General features: G+C 44.0%; 1 protein-coding gene across 14 annotated transcripts in view; it reads left to right on the top strand.

Moving 5' to 3' along the window:
* The window catches only part of LOC126546064 (WW domain-containing adapter protein with coiled-coil-like), a 397,851-nt gene that overhangs the window by 65,985 nt on the left and 304,968 nt on the right, over positions 1–26,898 (top strand). For 12 of the 14 annotated variants that reach the window (XR_008608402.2, XM_055061222.2, XM_055061221.2 and 9 more), the window contains one exon: positions 10,810–10,857. The exons of the other annotated variants lie outside the window; for them this stretch is intronic. Coding sequence is in view for 11 of the 12 variants with exons in the window: in XM_055061222.2 (XP_054917197.2) it covers positions 10,810–10,857 (48 nt within the window). In the remaining variant the exon portion in view is untranslated. The remainder of the gene's footprint in view (positions 1–10,809; positions 10,858–26,898) is intronic. 14 annotated transcript variants of the gene reach the window in all.

Raw genomic sequence — 26,898 nt, forward strand, 5'->3', positions numbered from 1 at the left:
TGGCGTTAATTTTGCTGTAGTTGGCTTTACTGTAATCGCGAATTTTTTTTGCTGTCGGTGCCGGAGAATGGTGGCGGAACATTAAGGGAAACTTGAATGAGTTTGCGACCACTAAAACCATCCATGTGTAGTAGGGTACCTATGGTTTCAGGAGCCGTTGTAAGGATTAGGTCAAGGATGTTTGAACCGCGTGTGGGTTGATTCACTATTTGAAATAAGTTAAAAACTAAGGTTAGGTAGAAAAATTCTGTGGACATGCGGCAGGGGGAAGACAACTGGTTCCAGTCTATTGTAGGAAATTTAATATCGCCGAAGATGTAAATGGTATTGGTGTGACATAACTTGATAGCCTCAGTGATGCTACTGCGCAGTTCGTTCACAAATGAATGGCTACAGTCAGGAGGTCGGCAACAATTGCCGATGAGCAGAGTGGAAAACTTGGTCGTGCAGGCCACCCAGATAATTTCTATGTTAGAGTGTGCATTGATTACATATGATTGTAGAGTATTTTTTATTGCAAGAAGAACACCTCCGCCACGCCTATTTGTACGATAATTTCGGTATATATGAAAATTGTTACGATCAGGCAGAATTTCGCTATTGGTGATGTCAGGGTATCGGATCGGATCGGAAAACATTTATTGGGCTCTAGAAAAGAGATCTTCGCGGCTTCAGACGGCCTCTTCCATCTTCTGATGGATTCTTCTGCCTGCAGTCACAGGGTTGGTGCCCTACTCCAAGGCTCCACTCAGTGTGGCCAACCCGCGAGCTCGCTCTACTTGGCGCTATTGGCCGTTCAAGCTTACGCTGGAAAGCATACTCTCCCACTGTTCCGCACTCGGGTTTTTAATTTTATAGATAGTTGGGGACTCAATATTTTGACAGGCCCATGATATGTGGTATAGATCTGGTTTCTCTCCGCACCATGGGCACTTAGCCTTATACTGTGTAGGGAAAATTTTATTGAGAACGTTTAGATTCGGGAAAGTACCCGTCTGCAGTTGTCGCCATGCAACAGCATCCTCTCTGCTTAGATCCTTATCTGGGGGTGGGTACTTCAGTCTGACCCCTTTATAATAATTTAGGATATCTGAGTAGCCCATGGGTACTGACTCGGGTTCCTCAAGGCTGGATGTGTCGGACGCCCGGTTGGTATGCCCTCGAGCTATCCTATCTGCCTCTTGGTCCCCTGTTATGCCAGTGTGCCCTGGCACCCAGATTATGGTATGCTGAACTTTGTGTCCCGGGTCGCATGAGCAGAGTATGTGGCGTGCTCTGCGCCCAATTCTGCCGTTTGTATAATTACGGCATGCTGCTTGTGAGTCTGTTATTATTGTTAGGGACCTGCCAGATCGATAGCCCTCCAGTGCTGCCAGAGCCACAGCTGCCTCTTCGGCCTCTACTACCGTGCAGTCCTGTAGTGATGCGCTGGTGATCTCCTTGAGGTCCGAATTAACCACCGACGCCACTGCTCTGCTGTTTTGTCTTCTGTCTTTGACGAACGTTGCCGCGTCCGTATACCTTGTGTTGTCCTCTTTCGCCAAGGTTCTCTGCACGTACTCCGCTCTTGCTTCTCTACGCGCCTTGTGCAGGTTCCGGTCCATATTCTTGGGTATCGGTGCGACTCGCAGTGTACTGCGATACTTGTCCGGAATGGCCTCGGTACGTTCGATCTCTTGGATCATGTTGCCGCCGCCGTATCTTCGCAGGAGCACCCTTCCCGTGGGGGTCTGCATCAACCTATGTGCCTGAGAGCATAGTAATGCTTCTCTTAGTTCACTGAAGGTATTGTGCAGTCCCAGGGCCAGCAGTTTCTCGGTCGATGTGCACTTCAGCAGGTGAAGCGCAGTTTTGTACGCCTTTCGCAGTATGGCGTCCGCTTGTTCTTCTTGCTTGATGCATTTGTGGTAGGGAAGGCTATACACCACTCTGCTAACCACGAGGCTCGTGACTAGCCTAAGTGTGTCGCTCTCCTTCATACCGTGTCTCTTGCTAGATACTCTGTATGTCAGGGTATAGCCACGTTTCGGTAAGGGCAAGTATGTCGCAGTCGCTGTCGTCAAGGGAAGCACAGACCAAATCCCGTTTCGGTAGTAGGCTGCGGATATTACAAGATGATATCGATAATGAGGAAATGGCTTGATGTGACTCAGCTTTATTCCGATCTTGCATGCACGTGTTAAACTTTAGCTATCTGCTAGCTAGAACAACTGAGTCAGTGTTGATATCATATATGTAGGTGTTTTTGTTAATATACAGACGGTTGACTGATACTTTGAAAGGCTTGTTTTGGGCTTTGGCAAAACCCACCAATTTTCTCCTTGCTTGTCGTGTCGGTGGAGACAAATCTTCGCTGATGCAAAATGTCGTTCCTTTTAATTTTCGTGCCGAAGACAAAATCTGCTGCTTGTCTTCGAAGAAGGTTAGTTTTGCGATAATCGGTCTGTTTTTTCCTTCGGTGAATTTGCCGAGCCTGTGAACACGCTCGAATTGTGAACTAGTGGTGGTTATTTCGAATTGTTCAGAGCAAAAGCTTATTATTTTTTCCTCGGCCTTGGCCCATTCTTCTTGCACACTCTCTTCAATGCCAAAAAAGAGAAGATTTGATCGTCGCTGCCTGTTTTCAGCATCGTCACAATGAGACGTAATTTCTGCCAACTGATCTGAAACCTTGACCAGGGCGTCGTCAGTAGGGCCTTCGGTGTTTCGCTGCGATGCAATTGTTGCCTCAAGGTCATGGTTTGGTTTTAGTCATGGCTTTAGTCAATTTCAGCTGCCAAATGGCAGGCATCAAGAAAATGTGAATGGCAGGAACTACACTCATGGCAACGATGTTCACGCTATGACTGGTGTGAACGAGCCTGAAAAGTTCAGTCAACCATCTTTTGGTGTGTAAAAAAATTTTGCCATCTTAGTGGTTTGGGCCGATAGAGCATGGGGCAAGGCCGTGGATACATCGGCGCTTGTCCAAAAAATTGGTCTTCGACTGTATAGCCTGTGATATTAGGTGTGTATGCAGAGCGAAACACCAGTGATCTTTGTCTCCTCGTTTGCCAAAAAATATCAAGTGCTTTTTCCTGTGAGAGAGGGGTAAAACTGTCAAACATGCAATGACCAAGTAACTTCACATATATTTTGCAACTTGTTAACCGGCTCTCCAAGTAAAATGTTGCCAAAAATAAAAAATAACCGTTTGCTTTACATGAACGGCACTCTCTCTATATTGATGGGCACTGGTCATGCACATCATGGGTGCTTTGTTAATTGTGCATTAATCATTATTTAGGTATAATTTGCCTTTATTAGGCTAGTTTATCGATATGGCGTCAATGCTGCTAAAAAGATATCATTAGAGTTAAACGGAATAATAGAAAAGGGTGATTTATCTTCAGTAAGTATGAAAAAGAATCACCATCCAATTTATTGCAAACAAAAAGAAAATTTGTGAAAGATGAGAAATGACCGATAACGACATCAAAAGCCCAACCTGTTGGCTTTGTACTAGTTTTTTTTTCTGGCGGCAAAGAACATTTGCAAAACTAAAAAAAGAAAAAGTAAAGCCAGTTCCATGCAGTGAAAGCTGTCAAAACAGTGAAGCTCGTGGTTGTTCTCTCATGTTTGAACTTATGTTTAGCGTGATTTTCATCAAGGTCTTTTGTCTCGTTGTTGTTGTGCTAGATTCGAGCTTCGTTTTCGTTGGGTTTTAGGCTATTGTTTTGCTAGACTCCAAGGAACGACCGAAGGTGCCGTAGGTTTGCCATCTCTGTGTGTGCCATCTTCTTCACCTTTTCTACAGCCCGCACGAGCTCGGTGTTGGTCCGGTAGCTGAGGTACACATAATCAGCAAGGACCCTCTTCATTTCCCCTTCTGCAAGAGGGGCTACCAAAGTGTTGAGCTTGTGAACTTCCTTGTTTGAGTAGAATAACCTAATTCCGGCGGGTGCAACCTGCATAGTTCCCTCAGTGGTGATGAACCTACTTTTGAGCAGGGCAATCTCCTCCGGAAGCAATGCTCTCCCATCTCCGATCTGTGTGGCGATGGAAGGCTTGCGCTTCCCTTTCTCGATCTGCAGCAGTAGTGGCTTCTCTCCGCTGGCGCTTTGCTTGTGCTTCTCGCTGTCGAAGCTTGGGATTTGCGCGACATTGGTGCTGCCGCTGTCGTGCGAGCTGCCGCTGCCACTTGCGCCGAGCGGAATCCATGGCACGAAAGGGCGTGCACAGGCGAAACACTTGCTCCTATACTCTTTCCTCCCCCCTCTCCCGGTGCACGCTCCGATTGGTCTGCTCCCATGCCGGCAGGGCCCCGCTCCTAACCTCTGCACGCCCTTTGGCAGTGAGCTCCGGAACCTGCCCCCCCTGCGTGACACCGGACAGACAGTGAAGGCTCGACTTGGAACAGCTCCGCTGTTAATAGGCGATCACAGCTTGTTTGTGCGCCTGAAATTGCAGCGGTCTCAAACGTAAATCTCGTCAATGGGCTTATTTCATCGCATTGCGAACAAGCAGCCGCGCTCTTTCCCCGACACAATGGTTACTTCTGGCATGTATCTTTAGTCCTTATTAAATGCGAAGCTGTGGTTATAACGTGCGTAAGATGTGCAGTTTACTAAGCGACAAGGTTTACGTTTGACAACGCTAATATTGCTAGCACAGGGGTGCATTGTCACATGGTATTTTAAATGTTCTTTAAATGTATTCAGAAGAAATTTAAAATTTCTTCTGAATACAGCAAAGGCCATGTTTGTTGAACATTTACTTGGGTGTTTTCATAAATTATCTGCTGTGTTGTTTGCACATGGGGCAAAACATTTTATGTGGCAGTGATGCTACTGTGTGAAAACAGTGGCTGTGTGTATGCCAGCATCTTTAATAGCTTTTTTTTCTGTCATGCCTTACTGTTAAATTTCACAAAAGCTGACAAATATGCACATGGTCTTGTGTAGGTGACATCAGTTGCAGTTTTGAGATAAGTGTGGCTCTTGGTACTTGCAAGTTGCAAGACATCCTACATAACATAAGAAAAACCACAAGAAAACGACTCAGCATAAAATTTTGCTGGGTGCCCAGTCACGTCGGAATTGATGGCAACAAAAAAGCAGATGAATGTGCAGCGAAAGCTCGACATAAAAAAATCATCAAAGTAAGAATTCCTTACACAGACTGTATGAAATTAGTGAACCATAAATTGAGAAATAAATTGCAGACTACATGGAATAATGAAGTAATAAACTACACCTAGTAAAACCTGTCATAAAAGAATGGGAAGTCATGCTCACAACGAGAACGCTTCACCGAAGTAATTTTGTCGCCTTCGCATCGGACACACGCACCTTACACACAACTTCCTCCTGACAAAACAAGACAAGCCTGGCTGTGAAAAATGCGGAAATGAACTTACTGTAAGCCACATCTTATTAACATAAGTGCAACTAGAAAAACTAAGGAAAAAATACTTTACTTCGTTTTATAATCAACACATTCCCTTTCACCCAGCATTGATTTTAGGCGAAGATGCACTTGTGGATACCACACGTTATTAGCTTCATAAGAGAAGCAGGTATCATTGAAAAACTATAAATGAGCCTATCCACAACTTCATATTGGGATAAACCTCACCCACCTTCTCATATTTGAGAAGAAGACCGAGGTCTTTAGTTTGTTGGGATCCTCGGAGTCCTTGCCCAGACAAGGATATCGCTGAGGTGACCCAACTTTTTAAAAAGAAATTTGACCTTGCGTTTGGCGCATGATAGCCTGAGTTGCTTATGCGCCATTAAACCCAACACAACACAACTTGCAAGTTGCCTTGAATGACTTGTAAACGCATGTAGAGCCCTTAGTGATCGACCTCGATCTGCCGCCTTCCACAACTCCTCTTGCTAATGGGTATTATTAAAGGGTCTCTTTGTGATTGATGTTCGTAGGTGTCCATTGCATCATACTTGGTTTGTATGTAATGACGTTTCATGAATACTGGTAGTACCATTGTATGTCGGTTCTTCGTTTGTCCATTCTTCGTTTCAACATGAAGTTTCTCAGATCATGATTGGCAGTGATGATCGAATGCAGCCGTGAAGCAATGTAGGCCAGATGGACAGTGAATGTTTATAGCTAAACATTTACATGCAAATAGATGACAGATAAAGCAAATGAATTATAACTTGGAACAATAGAGCAAGCAGTGTCTCGCTCTTCTACTATGTCAATGACTGTTAGAGCCTAGACTACTGTACAGTGCTTCGTTGATTGATCAGCAATCCGGATTTCAGCCCAGACTCCTTTTAACATACGTTTTATCGAGCCTCACTGATCTGTCAGCAATCTTTATTTCAGCCCAGACTAAGGGACAGTATATCGTCTGGATGAATATAGCTCAGACAAAGAAAAAGAACGATAAGCCCGTTGACCTGTCCTACAGATGCAAGTGCCAATGAGAGTCGAAACTATTTTCTTTCTACAACTACTTTTCCTTCCACATTTCTACATAGTCATGGCTTCAGCGACAAACGCTAGGCACGCACAATTTATTGCCCGGCCATTTCAAACTTAGATGGCGTTCCTAACCAGCAAACAGTTCAAGAGATGGTGTCATAACTCCGTGTACACCAGTCTCACTCGATGTTTGCTCGTGGTGACAAATTATGACCGATGGAATCCAAACTCAGTGTTTACAAGACCACTTTTTCTGAATGCATTCTTCGCATCCATACCGCCCCTCTGTGGCGCGCACTGTGACTCGTCACTTGGCACCATGCAGGCTTTTCTTAGCACTTGAAAACAAAAGAAAGACCAAGTGGTTGCCGCTCTTCGACCCCCACCCCATACGCATAGCGCATGGTCAATATTGTGAAGCCAGTCCAAACCTCGGCGGCGTCTCTAGCCAGCAAAGGACTCTGGAGCTGGTGTTGCAACACCACGTTTAGCAGTCTCACTGAAGGTTTGCCTGAATGGGGGGCAAATTATGACTGTCGGCGGGATTTCAACTCGATGCTTACAAAACCACGTTTTTGGAATCGTTCTCTGCATCCATACTGCGCTCCTACGGTGTGCCGCATTTTGATGAAGAAATGCGAAAACACTCTTGTACTTAGATTTATGGGCATGTAAAAGAACCCCAGGTGGTTCACATTTTTGGAGTGCCCCACTACGGCGTGCCTCATAATCGTGTGGTTTTGGCACGTAAAACCCCATAATTTAACTTTTTTCCCTCACGTTGCGCTTTCCAATTCGTCACCCGACACCGCGCAGGCCCTCTGACCACTCAAAAACAAAGAAAATCCAAGTTTTTGCCACCCGAATGTGTAGGGGAGTGGACCCTTGCCCTGTGTACATGGGCAACTCGCAATGAAGAAGGATGCCAAATTAGGATGCCCAATTAGGGTGCCTTGAATACAAACTTTTCTGCTGAGTCTAGCCTACACAGATGTGCACATGGTCTCGCCTTTCTTGGAAGCCGTCAAACAGGCTTGTTGCTGCGGACGACAGTCTGTTTTTTTCATTGTGGCCTGGCTGTGCTTTAAGACTTTCAGTAGCACTGCTTGTAGGTATGAGGTCACAGGTTCAATTCCTTTCCATGGTAGCGCACTTTAGTGGGTGCGAAATGCAAAACTTTGCCAGCTGAATAAAATCAACTTGCAGCCTTACACAGATGGAAGGGCTGTGCCAATTATGCCATCTAGCGCCAAACCATCGCGCTGCACCAACCAGTGCCAAAACACTCATTTCAAATAAAGTTGCCAAATTTAGCAGTCTGTGTGTGTTCAGTGGCAACCACACAGCCAAATACATGCATTGTCTTGTACTTAGCTCTGCAATCCAAGCCTTAGCAATCTGTTGCAGCGTCGGCGTCATTGGAGTGTTGGGGCTGTAATTGTAACTAGGCCACAAGAAAATGGAAAACAGTTCTATGCTGCAAAATGCATTAAGAATGCTTTATAAAAGTGTTATGCATTTGTGTATATGCAAACCAACTAAAGGTGATTTGAACTGGCGCTCATTTCATGGGGCAGTTAGGAATGCAAGCAGCACTGAATGAGTAAGGTCATACAGCCTGCTCAGCATGTAGCTCGTTAGTTTTGTTATACATTTTAGCACATGATTCTGCGCCATATTTGCATATCTGTGTCGATTAATAGGCAAACGCCGTGCGTGTGACATTCTGAATCTATTTCGCACATGCACCACATCCGGTTACTGGGATGATAGTGCGGCACACCGACAAACTACCTACTTGCTTTCGTGAAATTTCTTGGTCTCAAACATTAAATGGCAACCGCAATCGCCATTTAAATTAATTTGCACTCGGTACACTACTATCTGCCCGGACGCACCATACAAAATCAGGCTCTTGCTTCTGCAGAACACAAGCTAAGGATGTAAAGTTTCGTATTTAGTCAATTTTAGCAGCCAAATTGTAGTCGTAATTAAACGTTCAGTGAAACCGCAAACCTCTGAAATAGCGTTCGTGGCAACGATGTTCACGACGCAACTTGCGCAGATCGAGACCAAAAATTTTAATAAACCGCCGTTCAATGCATCAAATATTGGCTTCTGTTTTACATTGGACCCTGTGGCTGCTCAGTGGCTATGGTGTTGGGCTGCTGAGCACGACGTCCTGGGATCGAATCCCGGCCACGGCGGCCGCATTTCAGTGGGGGCGAAATGTGAAAACACCCGTGTACTTAGATTTAGGTGCACGTGAAAGAACCCCAGGTGGTCGAAATTTCTGGAGTCCTCTACTATGGCGTGCCTCATAATCAGAAAGTGGTTTTGGCATGTAAAACCCCTTAATTTAATTTTAATTTTTTTGTTTTACATTGGCTCTATGGAGCCCGTGGCGGAGCCATGAATGAGCCCGAATAATCGAGCTTATTAAATACATTGGTTGATGACGCAGACCGGAAAGCCAGTGAACATTTTTATACCCTTGTTGTTTTCAAAAATATCTCTGAGCTTTTTCTCAGAAAGCGATGTGAAATACTGGCAAACGTGCAATCACCAGTGCGTCACTTCAAATTTATTCTGCGGTATTCTGCAATGTTTAAGGTCTACAAAAATTAAATTTTACCAGAGGTATTGACTGTACCTTGATGGGTGTAGTTCATAGTGGCCACTGTGAATATTGTGCGTTCATTGCGCACGAATACGTTTAATTAGCTAAATTTATATATTTACCTAATTGATGAGATGTCAGTGAAAAAGTTGTGGACGACGTTAGCAAATGACCGATAACAGCATTTTAAACAACCTAGGATTCATGAAGACTTCCTTAACGAGAAAGAAAGCCCGTGGAATAAAATAAAATAAAACGCTGTGACCGTGACAACTCTTCTGCACACTAAAGATTGCATCAATATTTACGCAAACCTTGTCAAATAGGGCCACTGAAGGTCCCGATACAGTCTTTGACTGTGGGACCTCCTTCTGTATACTAAATACTTGTAATGTGACCCAACTTCTAGTAATAAATTCTGATTCTGGAAACGAGTTGCACACTTTTTTCTTGCTGCGTCAGCAGTTTTTGGTGCTCATCTTCCGCCCTTGTCAAACCCGAAGTAGTGCTATCTTTTAAAGGTTCGCTTTCCGAACCATTACGAGACCCGGGCTAAGGTCTTCATTGTGTATATTACGTTCGTAATATACACAATGCACTAGATGACGACGTTTACGTCCGAGACCACCTATATTACTAGTGTAGGGACGCATTCTTACGAGGATTAAAATAATATTTCCAGGCTTTTTCTTGTCTTTTTTATTTTTCGGAAGAAAGGATTACACAAGACCTGGATCGCTATATACACTGTTGTCAGTCATTTCTCGACATTCTCCACAACTTTTGCATTGGCACGTTATTGAATTAGTAAAGTAATAAATATTAGCTCATTAAAATTAAATACTAATTGCTTGTTCACAATGAATAAAAAAAAAAGCTCTACTAGCATTAACACAAGCCTATCAACATAGAGTGGGCACTGTTCACGAAAAGCCCTCGGTCACATTATTTTCTTAGCCACATTTGGTTGGCACATCCAGTATGTAACTCAATGGTGGTTTCTGAGAAACCTGTATGGGCTTCTTTTGCAGCTTCATGCCACAGTCAGGTGGTTGACAATTTTTCCCTGTCATGAATTTGCTTGCCTTGCGGGCTTCCACAGAAGTGATCTGGTGTAACTTAATATTGTTCTGCAAAGTCAAGTAAGGGGCCCCTTTTCTTCATATGCCTGTATTTCGCTCATATTGACGTTTACCAAGCTGCTGCAAAATGGACAGTTCATGCTCCAAATTTGCTGCTCCTAGAGCTGTTCCAAAACTCCCTTGGCAGCTTCCATCCCTGCCTGCCCTGCAGTGTCTTTACCCTTTCAGTGTCCGGTCTTTTTTGGAACTGATGCACCTCCAACATCGAGTTTATTTCTTGTATATTATAAAACTTACACAACAGTTTATTTTTGGTTATGCGGAAGGAGGAAGAAGTGATAGGTGTAATGGCTCATGGTTCTCTTGGTATGGCCCTCGCATTTCTATCTGACGCCAATGACATGACGGGGCAGAAATGCAAAATTGTACCAGTACTTCACTGACACTGGAAGGTTTAATATTTTTAGTTTACCTTGTGTGTGAAGCCTTATTATTATCAGTAGGCTCCATGGCCTGCTTTTCAAGTTCGTTGCATTTTGATAAAGCACCTTAACCACATAAAAAGCTTGATTAGTTGGCATGACTGTTGACCAGACTACGCCTAACCTTTCCCAGTCTTATGTTGGCACCTCATTAATTGTACATCTGTTCCCGTTTTTGCTGTTTTAATTTCAGGGTACATTAGGTACGTTCACGAGAGCAAGTACAAGAATTCCTCATCAGGTATGCATTTATTTTCTTCATGCTTGACCTGCTTGGGCAAGCATTGTCCTTCAATCTATACCAATGCTAGGCAATTGCCTGATCTGGGTCTCCTCGGTTAATTGATAACTATATTTTTGTTGACCACACTGATAATCAGTGTTTGTTGTTGAACATCCCGTAGCTCAAGCCAAAGGAACCTCTTATTTCAAAGTGCATGGAGAGAAGTGAGTGCGGAAACATCATTACATTGTTCAGTAAAATAAAAACACAGACAATTAATATGCTAGTAGTAAGTAGCAATGCGAATTTCCTACTAGAAACAACATTGGTTCTTTTCCTAAATGTAACAAAGGGTACAGACAGTTCTAAAACATTAGGCAAGTTTTCGAAACGTTACTGGTGCATATTGGGCCACGTGTTTTTCATAGTTTTAATAGTTACTGCATAGTTTCTGTAACAAGAAGTAGTTATTCAAAACAAATCTAGTTTTGGGATACCTGTTCGGGATATCTTGTCAAATAAGTTTGTGGGAATAAGGCTGTTTATGGTTTTGATAGTGTGATAATAAGTGATAGTTAACCAGAAGAATAATTGGAAGGATTTTTTTTATTTACCATACCCTCAGGCCCAGAGGCATTATAGAGGGGAGTGGTACAAAAGAAAGTGTGGTACGTAGGAAGTAAACAAAACGCACCGATTAATATGAACACAACACAATGCTAGAATACAAGAGGTTTCTTTCTATACATTGTTAGCTGCTGTATCACAAAAAAGAAATTCCTGGTTATACAATGTTAGCTAAAGTTTCATGGAAAAGGCTGTTATCAGTAGTATTTACGATTTTTTATTTACGATAGTATTTGCGTATTTACAACAGGGATTGTGGACACGTCAAGCTGTTGAAGGACAGCTTTTTATCTACAGTCCCTCCATCTGTAAATATACAGGATGGCAAATAAACAATTTCATTTCATATCAGTGGGAAAGTGGTGTCAATCTATACATGTGCGAGCAAAAGACTGAAAAATGCTTTGTGTGGCATAGATAGGTCCCAACTTAATGACAGTAATCAGCACGCTGTGATACATAATGGGGTCCTGTAAAGAATTGCGTGTGCAGTGTAGGATGATGATAAATCCTATAAAAGAGTGCTAGGCGTGCAATTCTACGTCGAACAGACAGCAAAGGAAGACCAAGATTGTTTCATGGAAGGAATGCTTGCAGTTCTATTATAATTAGAAAATATAAATCGAACTGAGTTATTTTGGACAAGTTCTAAGGCCATTTTCAGGTTATCCTGGCTGGGATCCCATACAGAAGTAGTGTATTCTAATTGAGAACGTATTAGAGTTTTATAGAGTAGGTGTTTTAGGTTAGAAGGTGAGCTAGTGAAGTTATGGTGCAAGTAGCCTAAATACGGTTAACGTTGTTAGTAACGTATTCAGTGTGAATTGACCATGATAGCTTTGTAGTTGCATGGACACCTAAGTACTTGTAAAGGTTCAATGTTTCTAAAGGAACACTGTTTAAGTGGTAAGTGGCATGTTGTCGAAAAACACAAGATACATGTAGTACTTTACATTTGTTAATATTTAGTTCCATTAACCATGAATTACACCGGTTAGACATTGCGTTAAGGTCGAGTTGCAACCTGTTAACATCGGTTTCATTGGTTATGTCGCAAAAAGTAACAGTCATCAGTGAACGTTAGAAGACAGTGTAGCAGGAAGGTCGTTAATATACCATATTTACTCGCATAATGATCGCACTTTTTTTTCAGAAAAATTGGCGCAACATCAGGGGTGCGATCATTACGCGGGTTAAATTTCCCGCGAAAAGAAAAAAACATTTTTCGTCCCGCGTTTGCTGCGGGACACCAAAACAAAAATGGCGGCCGGCGGAGCAAGCCGAATGCGCAGAGCGCACGGAGAAAGGAAACTAAGGAGAGGCCCTGACGTCACTCTTTGTGAAGCTAAAGTGAAGCCGGAAGTTGGCGTTGCTCATTGCGTTGCTCCGCCTATCGGGCCAGCTCTCCTCTCTTGTTTACATTTCTCGCGAAACTACGCCGCGCTGCGCGCAACCGTGCTGCTCGGACCCGTGTGCTCCGCAGCAATACTAAGCAATCGTTAGCACGTTAGCATGATTCCGCGAAAGAGGGCAACATTTCCCGCGAATATTCCTTCGTCCGTAGCCATCGCCATGGCGCGGTACATAGCGTACAGCGTTGCATGCGTGTTAATTTCACGAACTTTAGTACCTCCTGTCCCACCTGGCCACAGCAACATCCGATAGAGCACGGTGCAAATAATGCAGCGCAACAAAACACTGAGACCAACGCAAAGCCGTCATTGTGGCACGAAAGGCGGGGCCACTACAGCAAAGAAATAAAAAAAACAGCAAAACAAAGGAGAACCTACTACGTCATTTTCTCCACACATTTCTCCTAGCTCGCGGAGGGGGTAGGGCCTCTCCTCAGTTTCCTTCCTCCATGGCCGAACGCGATTTTTCTTCTCGTGAGTACATTACGTGCATTGAAACAGTTTCTTCCGTATCAGTAATGAATAATATTGTTAATATCGGCAAGTCTGCGGCAATAACGTAGCCATGTCCACTTTGAGGGGACAGAAACAGATGGGCGCGCTTAGCTGCCAGTGACATCGAAACACATGGCCGGCATGCTGCGGAAACTGCGGCATCTGTCTTCACTACTATCCTAATACGGCATGTTTCCGCTAAGGGTGGGTGAATATCTTAGCTGTGTTACAAGCGTCGGCGTATGAACAGGGTGCACTTTTAACGTATCAGTGTTAACGTAGCTACTATCGTTGCCACTCGCGATTTGTTGTGTGCCCATGAGTGCAGATGAGAAGAATCGAAAGGCGCCTTTTTTGTTGTTGACCACAACCATTAAAAAGCCTACACATAATAAAGGCAAGTTTGGTTGCAGCTTTTTTTTAGTCATGGAAGTGCGGAAAGTGATGAAAGTAATGAAATGAGGCATCTACTTAAGAATGTTTGGTGCGTGCAGACCGCTTGGTTTGTCATGAAGAGTTCGCGTAGCATTCGACAGATGGTAAGCGCGATCAATATTAGCTAGACTTGGCACACGACATATCGCTGCGGCAAGTTCGGGGTGCGATCATTACACAGGAAATTAAAAAAAAAAAACTAATTTTAACGACAAAATTCAGGGGTGCGATCATTACACGAGTGCGATCATTATGCGAGTAAATACGGTAAATGAGAAAAAGGAGGGGGCCCAGAACTGAACCTTAGGGTAGCCCAGAATGTACATTGCAGAAAGAAGAAATAAAACCATTAACTGTAACAAACTGAGTGCGGTTTGTTAGAGCTCAATTCACATGAGAAGGTTAGGATGTAGTTTTAGTTTATTTAATTTTACAAGCGAAGTCTGTGGCAAACCATGTCAAACACTTTGAGAAATGTAAGAAAATACAATCGGCAAAAGAAGAACGATCCAAAAGTTGATGTAGCTTGTGAGTGAATGACGCCAGTTGTGTTTCACATGAGAATTTCTTGCGAAAGCTGTGCTGAGCCGTGTTGAGCTGGGGTGAAAAATGAATTATACTTGAGGAATTTAACAAGGCTAGAAAAAGTGTATGTTCAAGTAGTTTACAACACGTACTAGTCAACGAAATGGGACGGGAGTTATTTGGTGAATTTTTGTTACCTGGATATGTAGGGGAACCACCTTCCCGATCATCCATTCTTTAGGTAGTGTGGACGTATCTAGGAACTGCTGAAAAAGCTTTGTAAGAATAAGTGAACTAACAGTATCCTGGAGGAAGTGCAAGGGCGTTGTTGTGGAAAAAACGGAAATAGCTGGATGGTTTGATTCTGTAAATGCTCTAATGGCAGTAAATGGGTGGGATACATTACTCCATGATGGTATGCAATATGTAAAATGACTGAATATGCACTTAGTACGACAGTGAAGTAGGACGGCCTATTGTCGCACTTTTATTGAGATTCTTATTCCATAGGCCATTTTTTGTTAAGTGAGAAATATGTTTTGGTTATTTTAAGTTCTAATGACACCTACAAATGACACCGTGAAACAGAAACGCAGCGTTTTGGGCATGTTAGTATCACATGTTGAGGATTACATGCAGAAAAAGACCAGGACATACAAAGACGTGGTACACACAAACACAAGCACTATGTGTGTAGCACGTCTCTGTGTCCTCATCTTTTCGTGCGCTATAGATTCATCATTAGAAACAGAAACATTAAAAAACATTGGTTAACAGAATATATTTTAAGGAATTTAAATATATTTGTGGAGAGTAGGATGGAGTCTCAGGAGTAATATTAAAAATTATAATTGTAGATTGAGATAGATAAAATTGGAGAGAGTTGAGTTCACACCACTCTTAAGTTAATGAGGTCATTACTAAGCTTTTGTAGTTACAAGAATCAATTGATAAATCGATTGCTAATATTGCAGTGCCATCAGCATAGAAAAAAAATGCAGATAGATAGAGGTATCATTAGTATAAATCTGTAATAATAGCAGTTCAGTTATAAAGCCTTGAGGTAAGCCTTTTGTGGTAACTTTATTATTAGTGAGCACTCCAGAAATATAAACAGTTTGTCTGTCTGATAAGTAACTTTTTATAAGTGCTAGTACAGGTTCAACAATTCCTAAAGTGGTAAGTTTCAATAATTTTATGACTGATTTAATAAATGGCTTTAGTAAGGTCGAGAAACAGTGGACAGACATATAAACCTGAGTCGATTGCGAACTTAATCTGCTCCGTAAATGAAAGTAATGCTAGTTTAGTTGAAAAACCTGGGTGGAATCATATTGTTACGTATGTTGGTGCGTTGGTTACGTGTGATAGGGGGATAGCAAGTCAAATTTTGACAGGTATTTAATTAAATGCCCTTCTATTCATTTTTCAAATAGCTTGCCCTAGTAAGGTAAGCTAGAAATTTGCTGATAGTTTGAAATGAGCGTGTTGTCTGCTTTTTTGTGAATTGGGATTACTTCTGTTTTTCTTTTCTTTAAATGCAGCCCTCTTGAATATAGGATTTACCATATGGGAAAGAGTGTAAGCGGTAGTGTTTGTAACTTGTTTTATGTTTGCTGGGTGAATATTGTCAAGGCCGGCAAGCAAGAATGGTTGGGCACATTCATTAAATGGCCTGTTTAATGTGCTGAGCTGATTTGTAGAATTATCAGTGAAAAAGTCACTAAATGCATTGGCAGTGGTCGAATGGATGTCTAATAATAATAATAGGCTGGCCATCAGACTACAACCAACGAATTCAAGAAAGAATTTAGGAGCTTCCATTGCTCCTTTGCATTATTGCTGGTATGATGGATCTTGTTATAATAGTAGTACTATCTTTTGGCTACTCTTAATACTCTAAGAAGCCTGTTACAATAGTCACAGTAGTGTGACTTGAGTTTAAGGCATTAATTAAATCTTTCAGTCCTTGTGATTCCATTTGGAATCTTAGGTGTTTTTAAACTTTTCTTTTTTTCTGCACATCCCTCGCAGGGGTGTCTGTGTAAGCAGGCGTTTGGTGTGTGGTGACACCACGTACCCATACCTGCCAACCCTCCTGATTCGCCCGGGAGACTCCAGATTTTTTACTGAACTTTCCGATTGTACAATCACTGTCTTATATCTCCAAAAAAGTGGTCTCCGTTCGCGCAAGAATGTTTTTCGTAATCGTAATCGTCAGCATCACCAACAGCGGCTGCACTAGCACTATCGGTATCATCAACTAAGCAGCTGACTACGGTGCCTAGTACGCCGACCAAAGCCAGACCCAATGTAGCTCTTGCATTTCATGCATGCCTTCCTCCATGGTGCATCTTGTTGCTGCTGCTTGTGTGTATGATTAGTGTTCGCTAGGCCGTCTGTGTGTGGTGCACTGTGTGAAGTTAGAAGCCTCGTGTGCTTGATGTTATGGCGCTATCAAAGCCCTAGAAAAGGTATTTGCAGAAGTTTTTGCGATCTTATACTTCTGAATTTCCGTGCTTTTTGACATCAAGAAAAGGAGAACATGTTGCATTTTGTACAACGTGTGGATGCGTCGTCAGCGTGTCTCACAGTGGCAAAGGCGAATGGAAACTGCACGTTTCCACAGCGAAGCATCAAAGCTAAGTTCGCACCGTTGAGCAGCAAGGCAACCTAGTGAACTTTCTCCGGAAAAACTGCGACAACAGTGTCGTATGTGTGGAGTGCCTGTTTATGGGATTCCTCGTCTAACACAACCTACCCCTTAGTGTCAGCGACCACGTTGCACCTCATCTACAAAGAATGTTTCCTATATGCGACGAGGCGAAGCATTATCGCAGTGGACGCAACTCTAAAACACAACTGATGAAACGCAACTCTGAAGAATGCAGAGGTGGCCAACCTGAAATTTATTTCACAGGCATCGCTCTCGAGTATTCGTTTCTTTATTCAGAGCTTCCCTCAGCAGCTGCCTCGAGATTCCAGTGAATCTGCTAAAGACGCTTTAGATGCTCTCGAAGCTGAGTTTGCCACACTACAGGTGTACAGTCTTCCAGAGGACATTCTGAATGAAGAAAGGTGTGATGTGCAGTGGTCTATGGTTGGAAAAATGAAAAGCACTGATAAAAAACATGTTTCACCGAGTTGCTAAGGTGATGCTGGATTTACTCGTGATACCGCCTTGCAACGCAAGAGTGTGATACGATGGTTAGCATGGTGCGAAAAACTAGGACTGAGTTCCGCTCATCAATGTGCGACACCTGCTGCTAGTGAAGGGCCGTCAGTCTGGACCATGTTTTGAGCAAAGCAACTCTGACAAATTTTTTTAAGTGAGCAAAGTCTGCTACTGCAAGATCCTGCAAAAGGACTCATCGAACACTGCCTGAAAGTTTGAACGACCTCCCCCCCCTGGCGCGAATAAAATGTCTCATGATTTTTGGTCTCGCCAGGTTGGTAGGTATGTGGTACCTGAGCACATGAGGGTAGGACCCTTCTGCGTGTAGCCTTGCGTGCATTACCCGAGTATGAGGAAAAAGTGGATCCTGTGGGTTGAGCCACTGCTGGGTGTTCGAACCTTTAAGGCCCCCCGGCAGAGGCAACACACCTCTTTGGCCTCTTCTTCACATAGAATGCAGAGGCCTCCAGACTGACCCACCTGGAAGAAATCAGCAGTCTCTTTTTCCTGTTCTCCTCTTCACTCTTCGTCTTCCTGTCTCACTTTCAATCGTTCCTGTCTTCACTTCACCTAACTTCCAAGCAGCAAGGGTTAACCTTTTCTGTTTTAACCACCCTTGGTTATATACATTGGTTTATAGCCGAGTTGCAGAACTGGCGCACACAGAACATAGTCCTGTCGCATCCCCTTGTTGGGCTCCATGGTGGGTGGCTCGCACCTCTGCTGAATGCCGGTATATATATATATATGGCAGTATGATTTCCTCGACTTCCCAATCGTCCTCAGAAAAGAGGGTGCACCAATGATGTTTTCCAATTCTTTGGCAAACAAAAAGAGAACTTTAACAGATACAAGTAGTCCACAGTGACAAGACAAAAGGCAGCGAGAATGATTTCCCCTTTTCTTGTAGCAAAATCTCACAGATTCTCTAGGGCCAGGGTTCAAAGCCACGAAGATGGCCAGTGGTGACCTTCTACTGGAACTATGTGACACGAAGCAGTACGAAAAACTTTCCGATCTAGTGTAACTTTCGGATGTCCCGGTGACCATAACCAAAGATCGCATAATGAACGCTGTTCGAGGTGTCATTTCAGAAGACATTATTGAATTGACTGAGGAAGAACTTCTAGAATGATGGTGAGACGAAAACGTGATTAATGTCCAATGAATAAAGTTGAGGAGCGAAAACAAAGAAATTGCAACCAAACATCTCGTATTAACATTTGAATCCAGTGCTCTGCCCGAGATCAAGGCAGGATACATTAAGATCAAATGTCAAAGATATAGCCATGGTTTACAAAGCTGCCGAGGCTGCCAAACCTGTGCAAGGTGTGGTGACCATGATCACCCTCAGACAACTGCAAAGGCACGCTACATTGCGCGAACTGCAACAGTGACCATGCAGCTTACTCCCAATCTTGTCCCACATGGAAAAGAGAAAAAGAAATCGTCCCAATCTTGTCCCACATGGAAAAGAGAAAAAGAAATCGTAACTGTGAAAGTAAAAGAAAACATCTTCAAGGAAGCACCAAAACGCTTCCCATTTTTCCATACTGCAGGGTATACTGCAGGGTATGTCCATAAGGGGGCACTGCGGCAGCAGACTCCAGCTTCAGCCCGGTTCACAAAAAGTGTGGCCGTGGCTGGGCCACCAGCACCCTCGGCGGGTGCAGCCACCACTTCTCTCTCATCCAAGAAGGGCCCGTCAAGCTCTGGGTTGGTGGCCTCAAAGGTCTTGTCTCTCGAGGCGAGGCCTTCAAGGCGAACGCAGCGCTCGCAAGAACAGTTGTCCAGAGCCTCGCAAGAGATGATCAACGTGACTTCCAGTCAAATGGCGCTACCAGCGCCTCAGGAGCGTTGAGAATCTCTTGAACGCTCCAAAAAAGAGACTCCGCATCACAGGGCCCGCAAAGCGCTCTGTAAGTTAAGTTATGCTTTCATATATTAGACACACAGCACAAACCTCTTCTGCAATATAGACAATAAATATCGCAGTGTAATATTAGGGGGCTTCTACGCAATTAGATGATGCCAAAGATCATCATGATCAGCCTATTTTATGTACACTGCAGGACGAAAGCCTCTCCCTGCGATCTCCAATTACCCCTGTCCTGCGCCAACCGATTCCAACTAGCACCCGCAAATTTCTTAATTTCATCACACCACCCAATCTTCTGCCTCCCTCTACTGCACTTCCCTTCTCTTGGTACCCAATCAGTAGCCCTAGTGGTCCAACAGTTATCTAAGCTGCACATTACATGACCTGCCCAGTGCCGTTTTTCTCTCTTAATGTCAATTAGAATATCGGCTATACGCGTTTGCTCACTGATCCAATCCGCTCTTTTTCTGTCTGTCAAAGTTATGCCTAGCATTCTTCATTCCGTCGCTCTTTGCGCAGGCCTTAACTTGTTCTCAAGCTTCTTTGTCAGTGTCCAAGTCTCTGCCCCATATGTCAGCACCGGTAAAATGCACTGATTATACACCTTCCTTTACAGTGATAATGGTAAGCTTCCAGTCAGGAGCTGACAATGTCTGCCATATGCGATCCAATCCATTTTTATTCTATGAATTTCCTTCTCGTGATCAGGGTTCCCTGTGATTAATTTACCTAGGTAAACATAGTTCTTCATAGACTCTAGAGGCTGACTGGCGATCCTGAACTCTTGTTCCTTTACCCGTCTATTCATCATTATCTTTGTCTTCTGCATGTTAATCTTCAATCCCACTCTTACACTCTCTCTGTTAAGGTCCTCAATCATTTGTTGTATTTCATCTGCATTGTTGCTGAATAGAACAATGTCATCAGCAAACCGCAGGTTGCCGAGATATTCACCATCGATCCTTTTTTTATTTATTTATTTATTTATTTGAACCTCAAGGGTCCCTGGCGGGACATTACATTACATTACAATCCTAAGCCTTCCCAGTTTAATAGCTTGAATACGTCTTCCAAGCATGCAGCGAATAGCATTGGAGAGATTGTGTCTCCCTGTCTGACCCCTTTATAGCTATCTTCCTGCTTTTCTTGTGTAGAATTAATGTAGCTGTAGAACCTCTATAGATATTGTCCAAGGTATTTACGTAGCGTTCTGCACTCCTTGATTACGTAATGCCACTGTGACTGTTGATATCTCTACTGAATCAAATGCCTTTCGTAATCTATGAAAACCATATATAGAGGCTGATTGTACTCTGCGGATTTCTCAATTACCTGATTCATGACATGGATGTGATCCATTGTAGAGTATCTCTTCCCGACACCTGCCTGTTCCCTTGTTTGACTAAAGTCCAGTGTTGCCCTTATTCTATTGGAGATAATCTTGGTGAATATTTTATATAATACTGGGAGTAAGCTAATGGGCCTATACTTTTTCAATTCTTTATTGTCTCCCTTTTTGTGGATTAGTATAATGTTTGCATTTTCCCAGTTTTCTGGGGCCCTTGCAGTCGATAGACAATTCGTATAAAGAGCCGCCAGTTTTTCAAGCATTATGCCTCCTCCATCTTTGTTTAAATCTACTGTTATTCCATCTTCTCCTGCCGCTCTTCCTCGTTTAGTGTCTTACAAGGCCCTTCTGACCTCATCGCTAGATATAGGAGGAGTTCCTATATACTGTTCATTACTGTTTCTAACTGAGGTATGCTGACTCCTCTGGGTATTGTACAGGTCAGTATCGAATTCTTCCGCTGCTTTTACTATATCTTCAGGATGGCTGATGATATTATCCTGCTTATCTTTCAGTACGTGCATCTCGGTTTGTCCTATGCCAAGTTTCTTTCTCACCGATTTGAGGCTGCGTCCATTTTTGACGGCTTCTCCACTCTTTCTCACATTATAGTTTTGTATATCCCTTATTTTCGCGTTGATCAGTTTTGACAGTTCCGTGAATTCTATCCTATCTCTTGAGTTGGACCTTTTCATTTTTTGTTGTTTCTTTATTAGGTCCTTTGTTACTTGGGAGAGCTTGCCTACTGGCTGCCTTGGTGCCTTGCCTCCCACTTCAATTGCTGCCTCTGAAGCCAGCCTAGTTACGGTTTCATTCATTACCTCTATGTGATCTTCATCTCTCTGTTTTAAGGCTGCGTATTTGCTTGCAAGCACCAGCCTGAATTCATCTGCTTTTACCCTTACTGCCTCTAGGTTGATCTGTTTCTTCTTGACCAATTTTGCTCTTTCTCTTTTCAAATTGAGGTGAATCCTAGCCCTCACTAACCTATGATCACTGCACTTTACTCTAGCTATTACTTCTACATCCTGCACTATGCTGGGATCGGCAGAAAGTATGAAATCAATTTCATTTCTTCTTTCACCATTAGGGCTTTTCCAAGTCCACTTTCTGTTGCTATGCTGCCTGAAAAAGGTGTTCATTATATGAAGCTTATTCCTTTCTGCGAATTCTACCAGCATCTCTCCTGTAGCGTTCCTACAATCGACGCTGTAGTTGCCAATTGCTTGTTCACCAGCCTGCTTTTTCCCCAATTTTGCAATGAAGTCGCCCATTACTACAGTATACTGAGTTTGCACTTTTCTCATCGCTAATTCAACATCTTCATAAAACTGATCTACTTCCTCGTCATCGTGACTGGATGTTGGAGCGTAGGCTTGTACTGCCTTTAATCTATACCTCTTATTAAGTTTGATTATGACTGCAGCTACCCTTCATTAATGCTGTAGAATTCGTCAATGTTGCCCACTATGTCCTTATGGATTAGGAATCCTACCCCGTATTGCTTCTTATCTGGGAGACCTCTATAGCAGAGGAAATGGCCGTTATTTAGCAGTGTATAAGCTTCACCTGTTCTTCTAATCTCACTAAGGCCGATGATATCCCAAACAATGTCTGACAGTTCCTTAAAGAGTCCTCCTAAGCTAGCCCTCACCCGACAGAGTTCGGCTGTTAAAGGGATAGTGAATAAAAAATTTGTTGCCGAGATTTCTGTCTCCAGTGATAGCTGTTGCACCGAGAGCGACCAAAACAACACTCTTTCTGAGGAGAAGTGAGCGAAAAGTAATTATTTTAGTGAATATTTCTCAAATCACAGCACCTACCGGCCTCCTCCGAAAGCTCTGGCAAAACCGGATATCACGTCACGCTTACCCACCTCGAGGCCCATTGCGAGCGATCGTCCACACTGAGCGCGCGAAGGGGCGAGTTGACGTTTGCAGCAACGCGCTTTCTTTGTTCGACCGTCCTATTCGTACCGCTTCCTCGTGTGAGCTGTTCGAAAAGCTCGTCTTTCATCTCGTGGATTTGTGGTTTGATGTGTGGAGCAGCCGTGTCAACGCCGCAAAATGCCGTGGGTCTGCTGTGCGCATGTGAAAACGGCAGGCAGCGGTAGTCTTTTTCTCGCGTACTCGTTCACGCTGTAGTTTTGCGCACAGGTGCCGTTTGACCGTAATTTGTCGTTTGTACGACGTTCTGAGCCAGATGTTTGGCCAATTCTGCCAGAATGAATCGAAATCCGCATGGTCTGAAGATAGTCTGAAGCGACGGCTGACGAAAAAAAATTCGCTGACATGAGACTGGTGGCGCCATCTCGTGTGCACCAAGGGAAGGAGTGCTCGGCTGCGATGAAACAACGGGACGCTGAAACCGCTGCGCATGTACTCGTTCACTCCGTCAGTAACAAGACGTTTCCTGCTTACAGAGGCGCATTTCAGTCACTGCACATGCCTGGCTTCAATCCTCACCCGTTGCTTCATCGCATCTATTCTCAAAACAGCTACTTGCGCTCATCAAGCACCTGCCGCGCGAGAGTCGGCAGCCGACTGTTATGCTCACGCCGCCGGCCACACCTGCTCCGAGGGCGTAGGTACAGGGAGGTCTACACGCGTCAATATCTTCAACGATTTCTACGTTTTTTTTTTTTTTTTGTACAGTGTGTACTCACGACACCTGTATTGTGCATTGGTGGCTTTCATGTTTTACGCGCTAGCAGCTATCCATCCAAGCGGGCGGAGCAAGCCGCTTTGCGCGGAACGCAGAGTAAATTCCTTACGTCGCCTGACATTGCATAGCCTGAGGCATAAGCGTCCTCGCTCTGTTGAAGCCAAACATGGCAAAGCGTTTGCGTGAGTGAATCACGCTGGGCGCACCGCCACGCATGCAAAACTGTCAATGAGGCGTGCACCTCTGGTCTAGCTAACTCATTCATGACAGGTGCGAGCTTGCGATCCGAGCCGCCGGAACCGCGTTTATATCTGGTTTCCACCTATGATGCCGCCCCTGATCTCTCGAGGCGAACGCGTGTACATGGAATGCACAGTGTAAACACCACTTTGCTGGTCCAAGCTCTCTCGGCACCGCGGAGGGGGACTGCTGCGGCGGGTCGTCGTCAATTTCGCTTGACGACGCGGACGGATCGTAGGCATACGCCTTTCTCGTTCGTGGTCGTTCAGTAGGCCGCTCATCCAAGTCGCAGTCATAAGTTCCGCTCATGCTATCGCTCTCACTAGAACTTTGCATTTTGCACTGCGCAGCGCGAGGAAAACAAAACTGCGCAGCCGGCCAGCTCGCTCCGCGGCTGCTGGGGGTAGGTGTGACGTCAGATCCGCCGGCTTGTTGTCGGGAGCGCTTTGCGAGTGACGCGGTGGCCGCTCATAGAGAGTCAAAAATAAAGCCATCCGCTCAAAAGTAACCCGAATAATGACTATATACCATAGCAATCGTGTCTTAGGAATGCAATTGTGGGACTTTCTCTATATTCTTCGATTTTTATTCTGTATCCCTTTAAAGGTTGCCAGGGTCACTTTCCCCTGGCGGCCTGTTCGGACCCAGAGATTCTTAGCATCCTTTGCTGAGTTACAGGTCTGACCGCTGCCTTGGTCAGCTGATCCGCAGCTGCTGGCGACTGAGGGCCATGGGTTAATTGTAAGAATCATCAGGGAGGTAGTGGCTGAATACTGCACCAGGGAGGCCAATTCCTGTTCTGGTGACAGAGTGTCTTTGTTGAAGCTTAGTATGCCTTCCTAACTCATTTATACCTGGATTAGTGTAGCGCCACTCGCTCTCGGCATCTTTTGCCGCTGTCAGGCGCCACACTAAGCCTGCAGATGTAGTTCACTGGAGGAGATCAAAGTCGGGCACAGCATCGTTAGATGTTTAAAAAAGAGAGGATTGGAACTTTGGACTAATGCAACCAAGCATTCGACATGCCTCAGTCAGATAATCCTGTAGGCAGCGAGGCTACTTTATCGCCGAAAAGTACAGCCCAGAGGGCCCTACTTTCCCGAGAGGTCCGTCAGTTTATCCGCCCTATGCGGGTTGTGCTGATTGTCAGAGGTTGCACGATGTTGTGTCCAATTCACAGTGGTCCGAACATCATGTTTCTCGAATCTCACGCACGCGTGCGGTCTTGAACGCTCCTAGGTACACCATATATTTTCGGTTAATTTGAACAGCGCTTAAAACTTATGTGTAAAAGTAAGCATAAGAAAATGTTTTCACCACATACCGAGAAGCATCGAGCCGCATATCGTACCCCGAGCCAAAGAACTTCTTCATAAATTAAATCCAAAAGTGCTGTGTGTTCAGGAAACACACTTCAAATCTGCACAGGCAAACATTCATGCCAATTTTTGGAATGACCGCAACAGTGCTCTCGCCTCGTCTGGCGGTGTGGCTATAGTTGTAGGTAAAGGTGTTTCCTGCCAGCAATTACAACTCTGCACATCCCTTGAAGCAGTTGCTGTCCAAGCACTGCTGTTCAAAAAGTTAGTCGCAATAACTTCCATCTACATTCCTCCCAGCTATGAACTACACAGAACAGAACTTCAGAGCCTTATTAATTAACTTTCAGAACCCTATATACTCCTAGGAGATCTAAATGCGCATAGCATCCTGTGGGGAGACTCAGTTGTGATCGGAGGGGTCACCTAATACAGGATTTCCTTTTTTCTGCATGTGCATGACTTCTTAATAAGAAGGAGCATGTGTTCTATTGTGTTGCACATGGAACACTCTCATCAATAGACATAAGCATAGCATCAGGTACACACATGCCATACCTCAAGTGGAACATCATAAAGGACCCTTACGGAAGTGATCACTTTCCAGTTGATTTAAAGCTAACAAAACCACATGAAGGCTGCCTACAAGTTCCTACATGGAAAGTCGATTCAGGAGACTGGACGTGGTTTCGAGAACTTAAGCAGGTGTCTTGGGATGGTGTTCATGCCTTCACTGTTGATGATGTAGGGGCATACTTAGCAGCATCTTTAATTGATGCCACATCAATACTTATCCCTGAAACTAGAAGTTCGGTTTCTAAATGACGTATTCCCCGGTGGAATGAGGAATGTAAGCAAGTATGAAGGAGGTAGAACAAGGCGTTGTCTCCTACGTGACTCTCCTACGGCAGAGAACCTCATAAGCTTTAGATACATCAGATCACAGGGCTGGTGAACATGACGGATTGCTTAAAGGGAGAGCTGGCAAAAGTACCCCCCCCCCCCCCCATCTCGGGAATTAATCCATATACAGAAAGAAAAGTACGGAATAGTGTAAAAAAATTAATAGGTCGGCCTTCTGAGCATTTGCCCTTGGTTGATCAAGGCCAGAGTCTGGAAGACCAGGCCAGTGCCCTTGAGCATTTTGAGCTTGTTTTTTATTCAGAACATTACTCCGAAGCATTCGTGAAGCATAAGAATATAGCAGAAAGTTAAAGCGTTGAATTGAAAGTGCAGTGGAAATCGGCAATACAACCATCCTTTTGTTATAGCCGAGCTTAGAGTAGCTTTGAAGACTTGTGAGAAGTCTGCTTCGGGACCTGATCGGATTATGTACATGATGATCAAACACCTTCACCCTGGTACACAAATGGTTGTGTTGTCTCATTTCAACACTATCTGGCCAACAGGATACTTTCTGTAAGTGTGGAAAGAGACTATTGTAGTCCCTATCTCTAGACAGGATAAGGATTCATCTTCTGTGGCAAGTTAAAGGCCTATAGTGCTAACTAGCTGTCTGTAAGCTAGTTCAAAAAATTGTTGATCGCCGACTGTTAGCTTTCTGGAGTCGAACAAATTGCTTGACCCTTGTAAGTGTGGATTTAGAGAAGGTTGATCCACAACTGACCACCTCGTGCGAGTTGAGGCATACATTCATGAAGCTTTTGTTCACAAACAGTTCTTCCTGTTGGTGTTGCTTGATATAGAAAAGGCTTATAACACCACTTGTCGTTAGGGAGTTTTGCAATATCTCTCTAAAATGGGTATTTGCGGCAACATGTTTAACGTAATAGAAAGCTACTTATCGAACTGCACCTTCTGTTAGAGTGGACAGCGTTCTGTCCAAGCCATTTATTCAGGGGACTGGGGTACCAGAGGGTGGAGTACTTAGTTGTACCCTCTTTATTGCAAAAATGAATTCCTTAAATAGATGTATTCTG

This window comes from Dermacentor andersoni, chromosome 1 (genome assembly GCF_023375885.2).
Source record: "Dermacentor andersoni chromosome 1, qqDerAnde1_hic_scaffold, whole genome shotgun sequence".
In the NCBI taxonomy this organism is placed as follows: Eukaryota; Metazoa; Arthropoda; class Arachnida; order Ixodida; family Ixodidae; genus Dermacentor; species Dermacentor andersoni.